This window comes from Lissotriton helveticus, chromosome 3_1 (assembly GCF_964261635.1).
Source record: "Lissotriton helveticus chromosome 3_1, aLisHel1.1, whole genome shotgun sequence".
Lineage (NCBI taxonomy): Eukaryota > Metazoa > Chordata > Amphibia > Caudata > Salamandridae > Lissotriton > Lissotriton helveticus.
The window spans coordinates 1584959732-1584978785 of NC_136061.1; the positions used below are offsets into that span (position 1 = coordinate 1584959732).

Here is a 19054-nt window from a genome sequence, read left to right on the forward strand (position 1 = left end):
ACACCCAACCGGACTGGATCAGCGGGATAACCTTCTGGAGAGTCTCCATCTTGAACGGGATCTTCCTGACGAACAAGTTCAGACCCCGGAGGTTGATGACCACCCGAAAGCCCCCGTGATCTTCGGCACCACAAAGATGATGGAGTAGACACCCAACCCCCTCTCCACCAGAGGGACAGGAACAACCGCAAGCTTGCCGACCAAAGAACGAACCCCGTCCGACAAGGCCAGACGGCGGGAGGCATCCCGAGGAGAAGGGGTCCCCACCACCCCGGAGGGGGGAGGAGGGGACAAGAACTCGATCCGGTAGCCCTTGGACAAGACATCCAGCACCCATCTGTCCGAGGTCGTCCGGCGCCAAGCAGGAAGGAACTGGCGAAGCCTCCCACCAACCAGAGGCAGACCACCAGCAAGAACGTCCCCCAGGTTGGCATAGTCAGGAACGCTGGGGACCAGACCCGGCACCACGCTGGGACTTCTTCTGAAACTTCCGGGGAAAAGACCGGCCAGCGCCCCGCTGACTCTGAAACGAAGACTGTTGAAACCTGGAAGGCTGGCGGAAAGACCTGGCACCAGAGAAGGAGGAACCCCTACGGGGCTGAGGATCACGAAAGGACAAAGAATGCTTGCGTTCCTTGAAGACCTTGTGCAGTTTCTCCTCCAGCGAGTCACCAAAGAGACGGGCACCAGTGAAAGGCAACCGCAAAGCCATGGAACGCTGGGCCGCATCCGTCTTCCAATCTCTCAGCAACAGGTTATGACGGGCAGCCACAGAGGAACCACAGGACATAGCAGAAGCCCTCACAGAATCAAAGGCAATGTCCGACAGGAATTCCGCCTGGCGCTCCATAGACTCCAGCAATTCCGGACAACTGGTACCCTCCTGCATAGATGAAAACAGGGACTTGAAATCAGTCAGCAGAGACTGGGCAACATACGCCCCATAAACGCCAGAACGAATCGCCAGGTGAGAGGCAGCATAAGACTTCTTCAGTGCAGAATCCACCTTCTTGTCCACACCATCCTTCAGAATGTTATCATCCGCCATAGAAGGACGTCCCACAAGACTGGCCACAACAGAGTCCACAGGAACGGAATCAGGCAAATGCTCCGCCATATCCAGCAAGGGATAAAGCTTGGACATAAACCTGGGCATGGGAATATGATCAGGGTCCTTCCACTCATTCAGCAGGACAGCAGAGACAAAGGGATGTATCGGCAAGGAAGAGGCAACAGGCTTCCTAAACTGAGAAACACTGGGCGTAGAAACATCAGGAAACCCCATGTTAACACGCACATGGGAAAGGACGTCAGGCAAGAGATCCCTGGAAATGTATTTGCCCTGAAGCTCAACCGCAGCCGAAGAAGACTCATCAGACCCAGAAGAGGACGAAATATCAGAGTAAAGCGCAGCAGAACCAGAAAGACCAGCAGCACCTTTCTTGAACGCCCTAATATCAGAAAGTGTCTCCATGATAAGGCGCTTAATCCTATCATCATCATCCCCCTTGGCACGCTTCACAGGAGGAGGAGAGGAGTCCCCACCGGAATCCGAGGAAGAGGGAGGCACAGGAGAGGAATGCTTCCTCTTGCGATGGTGTTTGCCCATGATGAAACAACCAAAGCACAAAACAGGAACAAAGGAAACACCACAAGAACACAACCCCCCCCCCAGAGGCACATATAAATGAAATGGGCACACCCCAATTAACCCCCCACAGGGAGGACCGGGATAGGCCCAACACACCGATCGGGAGGCAAGGTCCCACCTCCCCACCAACCAACAGGCCAGGCCGGAGAAGAGGGAGGGATAGAAATACAAAATTTGCAGCCGCGCGCCAAAACGAAGCACAACTGACCGTCATCCAAAACGGAAGGTCCATGACTGAAGCGGGAAGCAGGGGCGCCGAAAACGCCCAGGACCCGTGACGGGGTACCAAAACCCATCCGGAACACCGGAGCGCCCGGAGCTCACCCGGGCGACCGGCCATTGCAAGGTCAGGCATGGAGTGCGCCACCGCGCATGCGTGAACCACGCATCGCGAGAGGAGGCCGGGCAAACCAACAACAAGGACGCCCGGCCCCAGGAAACCAGCGCCGTCCCTGAAAACCTCCGGGAAATGCCGGGGACTGAACCGGGGGCCACCAGGGACACAACGAGCACCAAACGCTCCTCGCCCCCACCGCACAGATGAACAGAACGGGGGGGGGGGCGGAAAAGAGCGCGCACAGAAACAGCGCTCATAACCAAGCCCCCCACAGGAAAGAAAACACCCCCGGGCCCCCACAACCACAGAGAGGCCCGGAGGGAGGGGTCAGGGGGGAAAGAACACCCCGAGGAGGGGCCGCAGAGGCAGACCAGCGCACCCCACCCCTACCAGGTAGCCAGAAGAAACAAACGAAGGAGAAGCAGGAAGACCAGGGAAGCCCAGCAGCCCAGGTCAACCAATCCAAGGAGGAGAAAGGGAAGCCCAGCAGCCCAACTCCAAAGAATCCCACGAAGGTCCATGGGAGCCTCCCAGAGCCCAGCAGAGGAGGAACCACAGGACAAAAGATGGAGGTAAGTGCCCGGCACCCACCCCAGCGTCTCCCACCAAGTAAACCACCGACAGGAAACAAAACAGGATGTGCTTCTGGTGGTTGGTAGTGATATAGCACCTGGCAGGAGGGGGGGGGTGGAGCCTAAAAGCGTTTCCTGTTTTGTTTCCTGTCGTGAGGAATACCTCATGAGTGATGACTGGGTCGAGGACGAGGGACGTAGAGGTAATAGTTTGCCCGCCCCGTGGGTGTGATTCCCTCTCAACTCAGCATACACTTCATTTTCTTTTCTTTTGTGGGTTTTATGGCCACAAGGTAGACTAGATTTATCGTTCCTCTGCTTAGAGGTGAGAATTTTAAGCCAAGCAGGCCAGATTTTTTATTTTTGAAGATGTTGTTGTTAGGAAACATGTGCTTCTCTGTTGCTTGATTCTTTCAGGGGGCGGTCAGATTACGATTGTCCTGGGATTGTTAGTTACTTTTTTATCAGGATGTTGTCCATTAACCTTTGTGTTTTTTCGACATATAAATCATGATGTTGTCTTATGCTTGGGCCTAAGATGTTTTTTAACATGTTTTGTATTTATATATTTGTACATTTTTTGTTTATTGTTAAACCGAAATGAAGGAATTTAATGATGATGAATTATGACATGTTGAAAAAGCTTTGCATATTAGAATACAAAGTAAACGGAGCAAACTATGGTAAATGTGTGTCGCCTGTTTCCTGATCATTAACAAGTACAACTCGCATCATTTCCCTAAATACGGCCAACCCCATATCAGGAAGCGAAGAGTCTGAAGGACAATAAGAGAGAGCTTAAATTAGAGGAGTTCAGCACAGGCCCAGGAGGACCGGATCCCTGTCATACTTTCAGGATAACCACTGACTATTTAATCTAAAGGTTCCTTTAGATTAATTATTTTCAAATGTATCTTACATGTGTATAGTGAAAATCTGACACATCTGGCCTTCTTGGATCTATGTTGGACACACCTCCTTAAACAAACCCACACCAAACTCCCACCATGGTTGTTCTTCATCCATTTGCCATAACCTTGGTAAAAACAGGTGATTTGGCGACATACCGGTCAGTGTTGATGCCCTCTAAACGTTGGCCTTCTTGACCATCATACCCATGATACCAGCTGACACAACATTTTTAAGGCTGCAAGCTCAGACCAACGACCCACTGTCCTGTTAGACAGTCTACCCAGGGTTTTAAGTGGGCTGAAAAAACTGCGGGGTCTCCCTTAGGGGAGTTTCAAATCTAATTAAAGGTGTGGCTTAATACACTTATGCTAAAAATCTGTGCTGAGCCTAGTGCGCCGCCCAAATGGTATTTTGCCGCTTCTGTCCATTTATCCAGATATATAATACAACAAGTAACATTACACGTACAAATTAGCAACACCTATGACTTTGTTTTATATAATATTAAAATTGGTTCATTTGTTGTAGGCGAGGTTGTGGAGTAAGGCTAGAGTAGCCGACCTTCGACCTGAGATAGCAGGTTCGAGACTGACATCCTATAATTCAAAAAGGTGAAAAAACATCCTTGTGTAATGTGACTGGTGCTCATGTTTGCGTTATATGCAACTGAAAAACAAGTCACTTTGAAGTTACATCAAAAGCAGTGACAGGTGCTGCTATTGCAGAGCTAAAAAAATATAACCTACCCCCAGGGTAAAAATGGAGAGCCCGACAAGGACCGGTGTCAGCACCTGCTTTTAAGAACTGCCGGAGTGGATCACCGGCAAGACCCGGCCCACTTAAAGCCCTGACTCCACCTCTTTTCCAAATATACTTAGAACCACTTGGGACTTACAAAAAATTTCATCTCGGCGAAGGTATCGTTGTTTTCCTCAAATGTCGAATTCTGGGGAATGACTGAGAGAAGTTCCCACTCGCCCGCGTCCATGAAGAGGCCGCTGACGTTTTGCACTTCTTCTGCTGTTCTCACTAACATAATGTTGATATCTTGAACTAGAGCAGAGGAAACACAAAAGATAATGCAATGCAAAAATATTAAATCATGATATTAAATCCTAGTCATTGAACTTCTCCAAAATATGACCGATTTGAAGATGGAAATAGTTTTGGGATTGTCTACATATTTGGCAAATTAGCAGTATGTCTGCAGCTCATACACTAAAAAGTCAATTTTACTGTCCTTTTCTTGTAATTTGACGCCACCACAAAGTCTCTTACGAGAAGCACTGCCCTACCTTGCCTAATGGAAGTGCAAGCCCAGCTCTTGCAATACGAAAAAAACAACAGTGGGGTCTGTTATGGAGTACAATAGTTAAAAGGCCATGCGAGATTGCCCTTGATGGGCGAGGCTGTTTATTGCCCACTCCTCTAGCCAATGCAGGAGAGAGCAGGCAGACAGCTTGCGTTAAAAACACACAGCAGCGATTTCTATTTATGTGTCCGCATGTTTATTAATACGACTTATATTGTTCCACGCCATTTTAAGTTATACGTGAGGGGATAAGATAGAGAAAACACCACAGAATATCAACGGGTACAGGGTCAGTAAAAATACACCTAGAAGTCAAAATCATGTTTTTGTTCCTCTTGGATGCTGAGAAAATGTAAGTATAAGGAATGACTAGGTGAAGAGAATTTCAAAGTATACCTCATTGACAGCTAAAAGACCTTCCTCCATCTGGGAGGCATCTGTTAATAGGGTTGTAATACAAAGTCGCTACCACCTAACACCCACACTGTTACCTAGAGTATATACCTATATCAATATCTTACATGTGTACACTGCACCTAATACCACTGTCTGAAAGCAATACTTCTTATACTGTGCCAACCACTTCCACCATAGTGTATGCCCTACACAGCCACACACGCTCCATACAGGCCACTGTTTGCACTCTGCCAACTACTCCCCAAACTTTTCCACCATCCTCAAACCTTATATAAATTTAAACACCACTTTCGCCAAAAATCTACAGCATTTGTATCCACCTTGCACAAGCACTTTCTCGCTCCATCACCTACACCCTTCACCTTACAGCACCATCTAGACAGCATATCCTTTACAAAACCGCCTACAACCCATATTGCAGACTGTCATAGACAACCATATACAATTTAAGAGTTTGCCAGAAACCAACTACACCATCATTTTCACCTTATCACCTCGACCAGCACCTACACCATTACCTACAAATATCAGCACCTACTGCCTACACCACCCAATTAAAACATACATTAGCTGCAACGTACACCAGCTATATCATTCACTACTTATCTTCTGCATAATCTGCCCCTCTGCATCCACCACCTATAACCTCTATGTCCCACAATACACCAGCAGGTTATTTATCAACATATCTGCACCCTAACCCGCACAACGAATATCTTACATGCCACATCCGTCTGGCGCCGTATTCAACCTGCTCCACTCGCACAACATACACTACCCACCTGAAACCTCGCATGTCAGGTACACCAAAATGAACATCCTAGATTATCTGTGCCACATCTTCTTCAAGCTACACCATCTACCTCATTCACCATGTATGCCACTACCTGCAACACCTACACCCTATGTTACACACACTACATATCCTGGGCTCTCAAGTATCCCAGGTCCATGTAGGAGTAACACATCCAATCCAGGTTTTTCCTCTGTCTCCTGGTACTTGAAATTCTGGTTCTATAATGGGGAAAAAACAGTAAAGGATGTGGCATAACGGCCAGGGTTACCGACTTTAGAACTGGGGAACTAGATTAGAGTCTTGGCGTGGGTTCAACATACTGTGGTGCTGGACAAATCACTTAACCACCCTGCTCCCTAAAAATGAATGTGTCCTTGTGTAACATAACTCGTGCTCATGTAGAGTGCACCAGGGCCTTTGGATCGAATTTGCGCTATATACAAATTGCTCACTCCAGGACAGTCAACAGATCAATTGAATACCGCAATGGTAAGTGCTACTACACTTTATCTGCCCGTCAAGCTCTTTTTCAATCTCAACTACACAACTTGTTTCACTCTTCAATTATATAACAGTTGCTTTTTTTCAAAGCTTGTTTTCTTCGCTTGACATTCTCTGTGTTCTAAAGCGCCTTCCAGCTATGCATGACTCCAGGACGGAGTCTAGATCTTGAGATCCATGAAGAGGCATGGGTGAACCAGGCAGATGAATTAAAGGCCTCTTCAGGGGTAGTAAGTGCAATATAAATTCAATTTAAATGTGGTTGCCGAGTGGCTCCCAAGTGTCTGAGAGCTATGATTGGGCACTCAGAAAGATCTTCGGGGGGAAGGTGCATACTCTATGTATTGCCAGGGTTGTGCCTAACTTTTTTAAACTCTGTGTTAGTTGGGGTTTTAGCTCAACTACTCCCTCTGCCTCACCCTCCCTTGTCGTCACCTCACCCTCACCCACCTCACACTCCTTTCTCCCAACTCGCCCTTCTCTCTCTGTCTCCATCTCACCGTCCTGTCTCTGTACACCACACCTCTTCTTCCATCCTCATTCTCCTCTCTCTCCATCCCACCCTACTCTCTTTCATCCTCGCCCATAACTCTCTCCGTCTCATCTTCTCTCAGCCTCACCTCACTGCTGCAGCCTGTGGGGTAACGGATTTGAGTCCATAAAGAATCTTGGGGCATATTATCAAGCCCCTTATCGCCGCGTTATCGGCACTTTTCTGCCGCTAACGCGGCAATATTTGCATCGCCCTATTATCAAGGCAGCGTTAAGTCAATTAACGTGGCTTAAAGCAACGTTAATTGACTTAACGCTGCCTTGGTAATAGGGCCCCTTTCACGATAAACTTGTGAAAGGGGGCGTGCAGTGGGTGTTGCGGTGGGCGTTCCACCGCAACACCCATTCACTTTGACGCTGCCACCTATTATCAAGCTTGGCGATAATAGGTGGCAGCGCCAAATTTAACACCTGAAAAATCCTGGTGTTAAGGTGGCGAAGCGAGCAGAAATGCTTCATTTCTCCTCGTTTTTGCTTTTTTCATGTGTGCTGCCTTGTGCAAAAAAAAAAAAGCAGCACACATGTAAGTTACAAAATGGCATTTAAGGTTTGTTTATGTGCAGTAAGGAACTCCTTCCTGAACATAAAACAAACCTCCCTGCTAGCAGACAACCTTGCACTCTGGTGCAAGGGTGCCTGCGCTGGCGATAAGTTGTAAAACCTACCGCCATTGCAGGGGAAACGCTAGGCTGCACCATATCGTTGGTAATATGGTGCAGCTTAGTGTTTCCGAAGTGGAGAAGAGAGGCGTTAAGCCAAGCTGGCTAACGCCTCTCTTCGCCACTTTGTTGATAATATGCCCATTTGAACCTCTATTGTACCAGCAGGCGTTCATGCTTGTGAGCGGGTGGGTGACCAGACCTTGCACTCTAGCTACAAATTACACTTTTTCTTAGGGTAACGAGAGCCTATCCATATCCTATCCATGATTAATCTGTGTTTTGTTAGAGGAACTTGGCAGGAGTCTTTTCGCTTCAAAAATTCAAAACGATTGACATTGTCATTGTTTGTTCTTCAAATAACCCTGCACATATCAGCAATATCCGAATTGTCATCATATTTTCAATCTCTTCTCCTGGCGTGGCAAAACTCTACTCAGAACAGTTTTGTCACATGTCTGTTTTTATCTCTTAATTATTATGCGGTAGGCACTCTCCTTTGGTATACTGGGAGTGCGGCAGGATACCCAAGCAATTCACATATGAATGATAACGACACAGCTTCCTTTCCCAGTGACTGCTCGCCTATCCCCCTGGCAGGTAAAGTAGCCGTAGGCACTGAAGCTAATCATGAATGTTAAACAAATTGACAGAGAAATCGAGGTTGCAGGCCCATGTGAAGCGTTAAGGAAAGGAACAAAAGATGGGGTTGTACACGTGAATGGACCTCTGGCGCCATCGAGCCCACCTGCACCCTGGCTGACATCAGCAATAACGGGCTACTTCAAGAGCCCCTTACTGCGCATGCGCAGAGGTCAAGTGACGTACTTTTATGCAGCCAGCTGGTGAAAGTAAGCGTGCAGTTCTGCACGTCGAAGGGGAAACTGTAGATGTCGAGGCTGCAGGCGGTCAGCACTTGGATCGGCTTGTAGTTCTTCACGTGGCCTGTGTTTTTCACATACACATACGGGATGTCCGGTGACTTCCCAACGTCAACACTAAAAAGTGAAAAAATACAAATGAAGTAACTTGTGACGAAGCAAAGGCAAGTAAGCCTACATTGAATTGACCTCTTGGGTCTTGACCTGAGAAAATCTACTATGTGTAGATTTGTATATAGAGATAACTCTAATCACTAGTATATGCAGTAGACAATTGTACTCTCTACCATTCCTATGTGACTCTTAGAGTATATCCATATGTATCGCTACCTTGAGTGACTCTACTATTTGTACATTTGCAATTTTTCTTTCTGTTTGTATCTCTTTCTTGTGTGACTTTACATCTTGTACATTTGCATTTTTTTCTGTTTGTATCTTTTATGTAACACATGTAATCCTAAGTCCTTATGTTTTGCAACTGGTTCTTATGTAAAGCGTTCTGACACCTTCAGGTAAAGTTTGCGCTATATAAAATTGCATTAAATAAAAATCCGGAGGGAGATACATGGACATACGAGATTTCCATCATTTTATTCTGACACATGGCATTCAGGAAACACACTCACACCACCAGAATTTAGAAAGTAATAATTATTTAATTGGACATTTATCTGTTTCTTCTTTTCAAATACTTAGTCGATTTATGTTCACAAACGAGTCCATGTAAGTGGTTGCGATACAACAAGCAAAGCAAATTGCAAAATAACCCCTACATTTATCAAAGGGCGTGTGTGAAAAATGCTTCCATGCCAAAAAGTTCTCTAACAGCACTGGAGCCGAATTCCATTATACCACTTGTAGGATAATGACTGATATTCGCCGTATTTATTTTTCTAATGTAGCAGCATAAATGCATCCCTTCCGTCCTCTCAAGACAGGGTTGGATAGGGATTAAAAATTTGGCCTGGGCACGCTTAAAAAAAGATGGCCCACATTTGCATATTGCCTTTCTGCAAAACATTGCTTCGGTGAAGTTTTATAAACAGAAGGGGGGAGGGTCTCTGAAGAGAGGCATGTTTTCTTAGCTTTACTTAGATAAAAAAAAATGCATGGATTAGTTCACACTGGTGAAGCACACCTGAAAACGAGTGAGGCCACTTCTGCTCTGGCCCCCTGCCCCCGCTCAATATGCATAAATTGATCAGGCGCGGCTGGTCCATTTGGGCGGAAGGCCCCGCCCTGCCCCCTTTTTCCCTGTAGGAACAGTGTCTGTGAGGCTGAACAAAAGTCAGCCTGACCAACACTGTTCATTTTCAGTTTAAGCAGCCAGGAGACACACATGCGCATTTAGCGTAGGCTCCTGGCTGCCTGAACTGAACTTTGCTGGGCTGAGAAAGTCACAGCTCCGTTGGGCGTGACTTTCTCAGCTCAGCAAAGGTTGCTTAGGCCCTCCCCCTCAGTGACGAGGGATAGCGTCACTGATTGCCCTGCACCTGGGCTCTTCAGTTTGAAGCCCTGAAGCGCCCACGGTCGAGTGTCAATCAGTGACACTTCATCACAGAGTGGGGTGGGGTCACTAGTCCCCCTGACCCCATCCCACTCTGTGATGATGATAGGACTGCTGCCTTCCCTCCAGCCAATGAGGGGAGGCAGCAGGCCCAAGCCTCCTGGAACCTCCGAGGCAGAGCAGAGCTGGCTGAAGGTAAATGTGATTTATTTTCTTTTTACATTGTTTGGAGCGTGCGTGCATGTATGAATGTTTGGGAAAGAGTGTTGTGAATGAATGTGTTTGTGTGTGTGTGTGCCTGGTTGTTAGTGTTATGTGTATGTGAGCGTGTTTGTGTGTCCCATCCGCCCCCCTCTCTCCAAAACTTACTGTCCGCCACTGAAATTGATGGGTGGCCCAGTGAGAGAAAGGGAGTGACCTCTGCCCGTTGATAAAAGGGAGGTAATGGACGCCCATCTGCCTCCAGAAAGGCCACTCAGGCACCCACTGGGCCGCAGGCAGCATCCGATCAACACAGACACTGCCCAAATCGGCCCCCTAGGCTGCCCAAAATAGTGGCCCACAGATGGAACTCGGATACCGGCCCCTCGGCCATTGCCCGAGTGCCCGCCTTACCATTCCGACCCTGTATCAAAAGGCACGTTTTTCCTACCCTAAGTCAACAACAACAGTCTAAGCAGTCTCATGTCCCTCTTTTTTTCCTCCATTGAAATAGAAGCAGTACTTGCAGTACATTGCTTAGCCACAATTGGGGAAATGCCTGTACTTTCATCCAGTACATGGTGCGGTGATAGTTTTAAGATTATAACACCTCTTCTTTTTTTGTACTGCCTGGATACTCACCTATAATCTTCATTATTGTGAGCTCAGGCCTCCCATTCCATTCCTGAGCTCGACCCCCCCTCCCAGGTTTCTGTTTATGGTGATTGTTGTTCTATCCTAGGGTATTCTCTGGCTGTCTTATGACGTCCTTCTCCCTTTAAGCATGCTCGGTAGTTGGTGCCATATTGGGGGAAGTATTTTGACCTCAGCAAGGTGATAGGCTCTGTGGAGAAGGCAAACTCATGTGTAAGTAATGGGATGGGAAGACGGATGAGGAGGTGATAACCAATGCGCATATGTCCAAGTACTTGATGAGAATGACAAACTGGGCCACCATTTCTTTCGAATGATTTTCTATAATGTTATTTGGTTATCTTAACAAAATGCAGTTTGTATTCAATGCAGGCCTTATATTTCCAAACCTTGCCATGTAAAATAGGGCCTGATGGTCCGATACCAACTTTGATGACCGGTCTATGGGCCTGATTATGACTACAGCGGTCTTATGGACTGCTGTAGCCATGATAGCAGTACTGGCACAGCTGCACTGGCAATCTAACCGCCATATTACGAGTTTGGCACCATACCATCATCCATGATCCCTGGCGCTCTTGCAGCATTCTGAGGCCCACAATATGGTGGCGCTGTAGCACTGCCAAGCATATTACGAGTTTCCTCACTGCCACAGTTTTCATGGCAGTGAGGGAACTAAAGGGGCCCTACAGGGCCGCCTGTTGTCTCAGGCCAGGGGGTGCATGCAGGGGGGCACATGTTGTGCCCCCCTGTAAGCTTGCAACCCCAGTTCCTGCATGGCAAGTACATGCCATGCAGGAACGTGCTTTGACACTCCCGCTGTGTTGCCTTTCTAAGGCTCAGATATGAGCCTTTGAAAGGCACCACAGTGAGACCACCAAAACACTACCTGCCAGACCATGGATGAACTTATAATCTGGCAGGTGGTGTGCGGACGAGTTTGGTGGTGTGGCAGAGGGGCGCTGGCGTCGGGGCCTGCTGCCACACCGCCAAACTCACAATCAGGCCCTATGCCTAGTCTGACAAGTATTTTTTTTTGTTTGTATGCTGAATACTTTTAATGTCTTGTGATATAAATCAAGGCTCTGTCATATTACTACCAGTATGTGGAAAACCGAGTTTACACAAGGCTTTTCAACTGAAATTTGAATTCAATATATGGTTTGTGTTAGACCTGGCACCTTGGCGTGAGTCTCCCTTCCACTTTTTCCTGATGTGCCTCAGATGTTTTGCTGGTGTTAGCTGCTCAGGGCACTGCGCCACGGCCAATGTAAAGTGTACCTGTAATTGATTTCCATGATTGGCTCATTTGATTTACTGTCAGTCCCCAGTAAAGTGCACCAGGAGTGCCAGGGCTTGTAAATTCAAATACTGCTAGTGGGCCTGCAGCACTGGTTGCGCCACCCACAGAAGCAGCCTCTTAAAATATGTCTTAAGTTCTGCCATTGCAGAACCTGCGTGCAGTCTGGTACTGTCATGCTGGCTGGGCAAGTGCACAGACTTGCCAGCCTCTAAACCTTCCCTTTGCTTCATGTGAGTCACCCCTATGGTAGGCCCTAGGGCAGGGTGCATTGTAAGCCTAAGGTAGGACAAGCCCTGATGTGTGTGGCATGTCCTAATAGTGAATTACAGCCATTTTCGTTTTTCACTATTGTAAGGCTACCTGCTCTCCATAGGCGAGAATGGTCTGCTGGAATTATTACACTATATAATCCCAACAGACTCAGGGAGCATGGTAGAACGTCAAGTTTAGTATGCCTGAACTCAGAATAATAAAATACTTCTTTTAGTAAAGTTTATTTTAATATCCTGTGTTTGCAATTGCTACTTTTAGAAAGTTAGCATTTGCTTGCCTGACTATTCCAGCCCGCCTCTGCCAGGATGTGTATCTGCTGTCTGGTTTGTGTGAGTGACAGGGCTGGGGAATTCCAGGGAACAGTCTGGGCTGCCAGGTGGTGAATGGAGGGATTACCCCCAGGCTAGGAGGGAGGAGTGCCCCTTGACTCTGAATAGGGCTGTGCTCTGCCACCACAATGGAGGCTCCACGTCTGATGTCCCAGCCCTGCACCCCGAAAGGAGAAGGCAGCTTCCTGTAAACAAAGTGCTCCAAAACTGGGTTGAACCAGGCTCAGGCCCCCTGGCCTGCAACGACAAAAGAAACAGGGGAAAAATGTAGGAGCCCTGCTCCTAACAAATCAGATCCTGTTTTCCCACAACGAAGTGGACTGGCCTGCAGTGGTGCCTTGCTGAGGAAGGAGAGGAGAAGACCAAAGAGGACTTTGCTTTACTGTGCTGAAAACTATCTCCAAGGGCTTGCTGAGCTTGCCCCCTGAACGGAACCCCAGGACCAGTTGATTCCTTGTGTCTTCGCTCGTCTTTCACTTGAGCCGTGTGCTCCTTCCCACCGCAGCTGAGCCCTGGGCACCCCCGCCCCCTCCTAGGGCCGTGACACCCAGGAGCCTGGCCGCCCTTGCCCGCTGAGAGCCCGCTCTGTCCGAGTCGCTCTCTACCTGTCGGGCCGGGCTGCTTGCTCCCCTGTCACCTGCCTGCTACTGGAGCGCGTCGGGTGCTCCCTCGCCCCTCCCGCCGGAATTCCACTTCGGAGCACGATCTACCCCTTGGATGGCCGCCCGTACGCCTAAACATACCCGGCCGCCCCGCTTTGCCCTCCAAGTTGTGATACAGGCCGCGGTGCCCTCCTAAAATGACCCCCAGTACGGTCCGTACTGGAGGCCGTGGGCCGCATCTGCCTGCCGGGAGCTGCCTGCTGACTCAAATATCCGAAGATACGCTTGTGCCACGAAGTGCACTGACAGCGTACTACTCGTCCCCTGCAAAGAAGGCCAATCGAGGAGTGTACGTCGCGCCCAGAGAGCAGCACCCTTCAAGGTACTATACTTCCCAAGTACGTCACCAACGGACTCGTGGCCCGCAACGTTCTGATTTCCCCGTAGACACTGTGCGCCTTCATCTGTTCCTGCCTACCAGCGCTGTACGCCGCGTGCGTGAGGCGCGTACCCTGGTAGGAGCCTTCAGTTCGTTCCGGAGTACGAGTCGCACAGGAGTGGAACGACTCGTACCCCTCAGTGAAATCGACCGCGCCGTATTTTTTACATAAAGCCTACGTATTTTTATAGAAATACCACCTGGTGTCCATTTGTGGGGGGAATCAGTGTTTTTACTGTGTATGGTTACAAATGCTTAACTGACTTAGCGCTCCTGAGTTTAGCCTTGACTGCTCGCGCCACGCAACCTAGAGGGTGAGAGGGGTTATTCTTAATGGGTAATTCTCCTGCCCTGACTAGAGGAGAGGGTCCCTGTTGTCACAAGTACCTACCTGTGCCAACCAGAGATCCCCAATTCTAACATTGGACGCAGCGGAAGGGATTTTCAAATTTGCATTTGTGATTTATGTACAGTGAATTATTGATCACCACATAGTGAGAGCAGACCTATAAAGCAGCCACGGGTTTATTAATTTTGTCAGTTTTGCTGAGAGATCTCCAAGTTAAATCATGCCTGGTTCATACCATTCTGGAAGGGCAGCCTCTGTAATTTCTGGACTAGATGACGTAGATTGGGAAGGACTTGATGGCTACGCAGTGGAGCAGTTGAGAGGCTTCTGCAATAAGTTGAGAGTTCCCCACTCAGGATGTAAAAAGAAACCCCAATTCCTAAAATGTGGTGTAAGTAGAACCACCAGAAGGCCTTATTGATTTTGGCAGAGTCCTGTCACCAGAGGAGATGGAAGACAGGGCAGCAACCCGGGTGCACGAAATAGAGATGGCAAAACTCAATGGGCAAATGGAAATGGAGAAACAAAGATTAGCAATGGAAGAGTAAAAGCTACAAATGGATCATGACATGAGATTGAAGGAGTTGGAGCTGAAAGCTAAAAGTTTGGACACAACTCCCTCTGGTGGCAGCACAACGCCGGTACAGGTAGAGTCAAGGGTGTACATGCCTAAGGATGTGGTAAAGGAATACCTCAAGGGGGACGACATAGGGCAGTGGTTCAAGGCCTATGAGGTAGCCATGTCCTCCCACCGGGTCCCTAAGAGAGATTGGGGAGCAGGGTTGTGGGGGCGGTTCCTCGCTGAGGGGCGCGACACTCTGCTAGATCTACCCTCTGAAGTTTACAATTCTTATTCCCACATGAAGGATGCCTTAATGGCCAGGTTTGGGTTAACTCCTGAAATGTATAGACAGAGGTTTAGAGGTTGTACTAAGATTCCTGGGGGTACCTATGTGGAGTATGTAACTTTTTTTTGCAGAGCACTGGATGGTTGGGTGAAGGGTAGCAAAGTGAATGCTTTTCAAGGGCTTCTTGATTTAATGGCATGGGTGCACCTGTCTAGTAAGTGTTTTCCTGAGCTACGCCAGCTAATTGATAGCAAGCTGACCAACCCGAGGAAGCATGCTGAGGAGGCGGACCGCTGGCTCAGCACCAGGGTCCACAAGGGTCCAGTGGGAGACTCAGCCAAGGGTGGGCAGGGTCCCCAGCAGAAGAGTGGGAGGGACAGGGGAAAACAGAGGGAGTTCCAAAGACGACCCAAAGTAATACCCAAGGGAACCAAGGGAAAGGTTCTCAGCCTCCCCCACCCCAGAAGCAGACCGGGGCCCAGACAGGTAATCCTGTTCAAAGAGGGCCCCCAACGTGTTATAAGTGTGGCGAACTGGGTCATGTGGCCAGTGATCCCTGGTGTCGCCTTTTTGTTAAACCAGCACCCACGGGTGCTCCCCCCGACAGATGGCTAGTGTAACCCTGGGGGAGGAAGAAGAAGTCCAGGGTGGGGGGGACCCAGTTCTTTAGGAGACAGCGAGATGGTCCCTGAGAACTACCTGCCCTCTAACACTAAGAAATATGGGCAGGTGGTGACCATCAATGGCAAGAAAGCGGAGGCTCTTAGAGACACAGGAGCCAGTGTGAGTCCGGCAGCACAGGGTGTCTCAGGAGCAGGTTGTACCCCATGCCTATTGCTGTGTTGTCAATGCTGACAACACAGAGAGTCATTGTCCAATGGCTCAGGTTCCCTTTGAGTGGGGGGGGGGGTCTCTGGTACTCTGCAGGTTGCTGTGAGAACTGCCATGCCTGTTGACTGTTTGCTAGGGAATGACTTGGAGATCTCCCCTTGGGAAAAGGTGGAGAAGACAACTCACCCGAGGATGGTGGGTTTACCTGACTGGGCGTGCGTGACCACGGGGTCAATGGCAGCCAGTAGGGGTGCTCAAGAGATCCTGGAGCCTGAAGGAGAGGCCCAGGAACCGGCCTTAGAGAGGAGGCGCAGGGGGTGCGGAAATCCGGCCCCTGAAGTTCCCGCGGCCCAGGAAGAAGCAGACCTTGAGGGGGATGCCCTGGAGCCTACGGGGGGACAGATTACTGAACTGGGGGACCTGCCTGAGCTGACCCATTGGCAGCAGGAAGGAGGCCCCTCCAGGGAGGAATCCTGCAGGGAGCAGAAAGAATGCCCTTCTCTCGTGGGTATGCGGCAGCAGGCTGCAGACCAGGTGAATGGTGTTCAGTCTGGAACACATTTTGTGTACTGGGAGAATGACCTCCTGTATTCAGAGCCTAAGGTTGCTGAACCTGGGTCAGCCCGTGCGCTGGTGGTACCCCAGAAGTTCAGAGCCTTCCTACTGGGGCTGGCTCATGATGTACCTTTAGCAGGTCATTTGGGGATAGACAAGACCTATGACAGGCTTGTCACCCACTTCTATTGGCCCCAAATGCACTGGAGCTCAGATGCTCACTGTAGGTCATGTCAGACTTGCCAGGCAAGTGGTAAGAGCGGAGGGAGGCACAAGGCCCCTCTGCAGCCCTTCCCCGTCATCAGTACCCCATTCCAGCGAGTGGGCATTGACATTGTGGGGTCTCTGGGCCCCAAGACAGCCATGGACAACAGGTTCATCCTGGTCTTGGTGGACCATGCCACCCGTACCCTGAAGCCATCCCTCTGAGGACAGTGACGGCCTCCATGGTGGGACGAGCACTGATGGGAATTTTCTCCCGAGTGGGATTCCCTCTAGAGGTGGTGAGTGACAGGGGCACCAATTTAATCTCCAAATATATGAAATCCCCTTGGCAGGAGTGTGGTGTAACCTAAAAGTTCACCACACCTTACCATCCCCAAGGAAATGGGTTGGTTGAGAGATTCAACCGAACCCTAAAAGGCATGATTATGGGTCTGGAAGAACCCATGAGGCGTAGGTGGGACGTCCTCTTGCCATGCCTTCTGTTTGCATACCGTGAGGTACCACAGAAGTCTCTAGGGTTCAGCCCCTTTGAGCTTCTGTATGGTCACCCAGTGAGAGGACCTCTGAGTTTGGTAAAGGAAGGCTGGGAGCAATCTCCCAGGAAACCTCCCCAGAATGTATAGTTACATGCTGGCCTTGAGGAACCAGACCAGGCGATTCAGGCAATTTGCTGAGGCAAATCTGGAAGCCAGCCAGGAAGAGATGAAGCGGTGGTACGACCAGAATGCCACTGTGGTAGAGCTTCATCCTGGACAAAAGGTGTGGGTCTTGGCCCCAGTGGAGCCTTGTGCACTTCAGGATAAGTGGACAGGTCCATTTGAGGTTGTGGAGTGCAAGAGTGATGTCACCTACTTGGTGGACATGCAGTCTCCCAGGAACCCCTTGAGGGTCCTACATGTTAACCGCCTTAAGCCCCACTTGGAGAGGTCCGAAGTGGGCATGCTCTTGGCCACAGATGATGGGATGGAGGAGGAGACTGAGCCTCTTCCTGATCTACTGGTGGCCTCAGAGAAGGATGGGTCAGTGGATGGAGTTAACCTCTCACCCATACTCACCCCTTAGCAACAGGGGGACTGCCGCCACTTGCTGGGGCAGTTCCCTGATCTGTTCTCCCTGGTTCCTGGTGTCACAGATTGGTGCGTCCATGATGTGGACTCAGGAGACAGCTTGCCTGTGAAGCACAAGGCCTACAGAGTAACTGACAGGGTCAGAGCCTGCATCAAGGAGGAGGTCTCCAAAATGCTTGCTCTTGGGGTGGTTGAGTCCTCCAGCAGTCCTTGGGCCAGCCCAGTTGTCTTGGTCCCAAAGGCTGCAGCGACGGGAGCCATACCTGAACTCCGGTTCTGTGTGGACTACAGAGGACTAAATTCAGTCACCAAGACTGACGCGCACCCCATCCCCAGAGCTGATGAGCTCATCGCTCGGTTAGGGGCTGCCCGGTACCTCAGGACATTTGATTTAACATCTGGGTACTGGCAGACCGCCCTGACTGATGGGGCCAAAGAGAGGTCAGCATTCTCCACCCCAGATGGGCATTTCCAGTTCCGGGTTATGCCATTCGGGATGAAGAATGCCCCTGCCACCTTCCAGAGATTGGTCAACCAGGTGTTGGCTGGACTGGCTGAGTTCAGCGCCGCCTACCTGGATGACATTGCAGTGTTCAGCAGCACATGGGAAGAACACTTGCAACACCTCTGGGAAGTGTTGAGGGCTCTGCGCAAGGCAGGCCTCACGATCAAGGCAAGCAAGTGTCAGATCGGGCAGGGTTCAGTGGTGTACTTGGGACACCAAGTGGGGAGCGGCAAGGTGGCACCCCTACAACCCAAGATTGCAACCATCCTGGCTTGGGAGCCCCCCAAGACCCAAACTGCAGTGAGAGCCTTCTTAGGTCTCACAGGGTACTACAGGAGGTTCGTCAAGGGGTATTTTCAGCATTGTTGCACCCTTGACAGAGCTGACTTTCAAGAGCAGCCCAGGAAAGTGATCTGGACTGACACCTGTCAGAAAGCTTTTGACACCCTGAAGACTGCCATGTGCACGGCACCCGTGCTCCTGTCTCCTGACTTCTCCAAGGAATTCCTAGTGCACACAGACGCTTCAGAGCATGGTGTAGGGGCTGTTCTCTCACAGATGACTGAGGAGGGCTGGGACCAACCTGTAGCCTTCATCAGTAGGAGGTTACTTCCCCAGGAACAGAGGTGGAGTGCAATCGAGGGAGAAGCATTTGCTGTGGTCTGGGCATTGAAGAAGCCAAGACCCTACTTGTTTGGGTCTCACTTCCGAGTTCAGACTGACCACAGGCGCCTCAGATGGTTGATGCAAAGGAGGGGTGAGATCCCAAAGCTGTT

General features: G+C 49.7%; 1 protein-coding gene across 1 annotated transcript in view; it reads right to left on the reverse strand.

Annotated features, from left to right (window-relative positions):
* HTR3A (5-hydroxytryptamine receptor 3A) overlaps positions 1-19054 on the reverse strand; it is a 114668-nt gene that overhangs the window by 16532 nt on the left and 79082 nt on the right. Inside the window, exons 5-6 of the mRNA XM_078683971.1 lie at positions 8538-8707; positions 4368-4525 (exon numbers count right to left, since the gene is read on the reverse strand). Coding sequence (XP_078540097.1) covers positions 4368-4525; positions 8538-8707 — 328 coding nt within the window. The remainder of the gene's footprint in view (positions 1-4367; positions 4526-8537; positions 8708-19054) is intronic.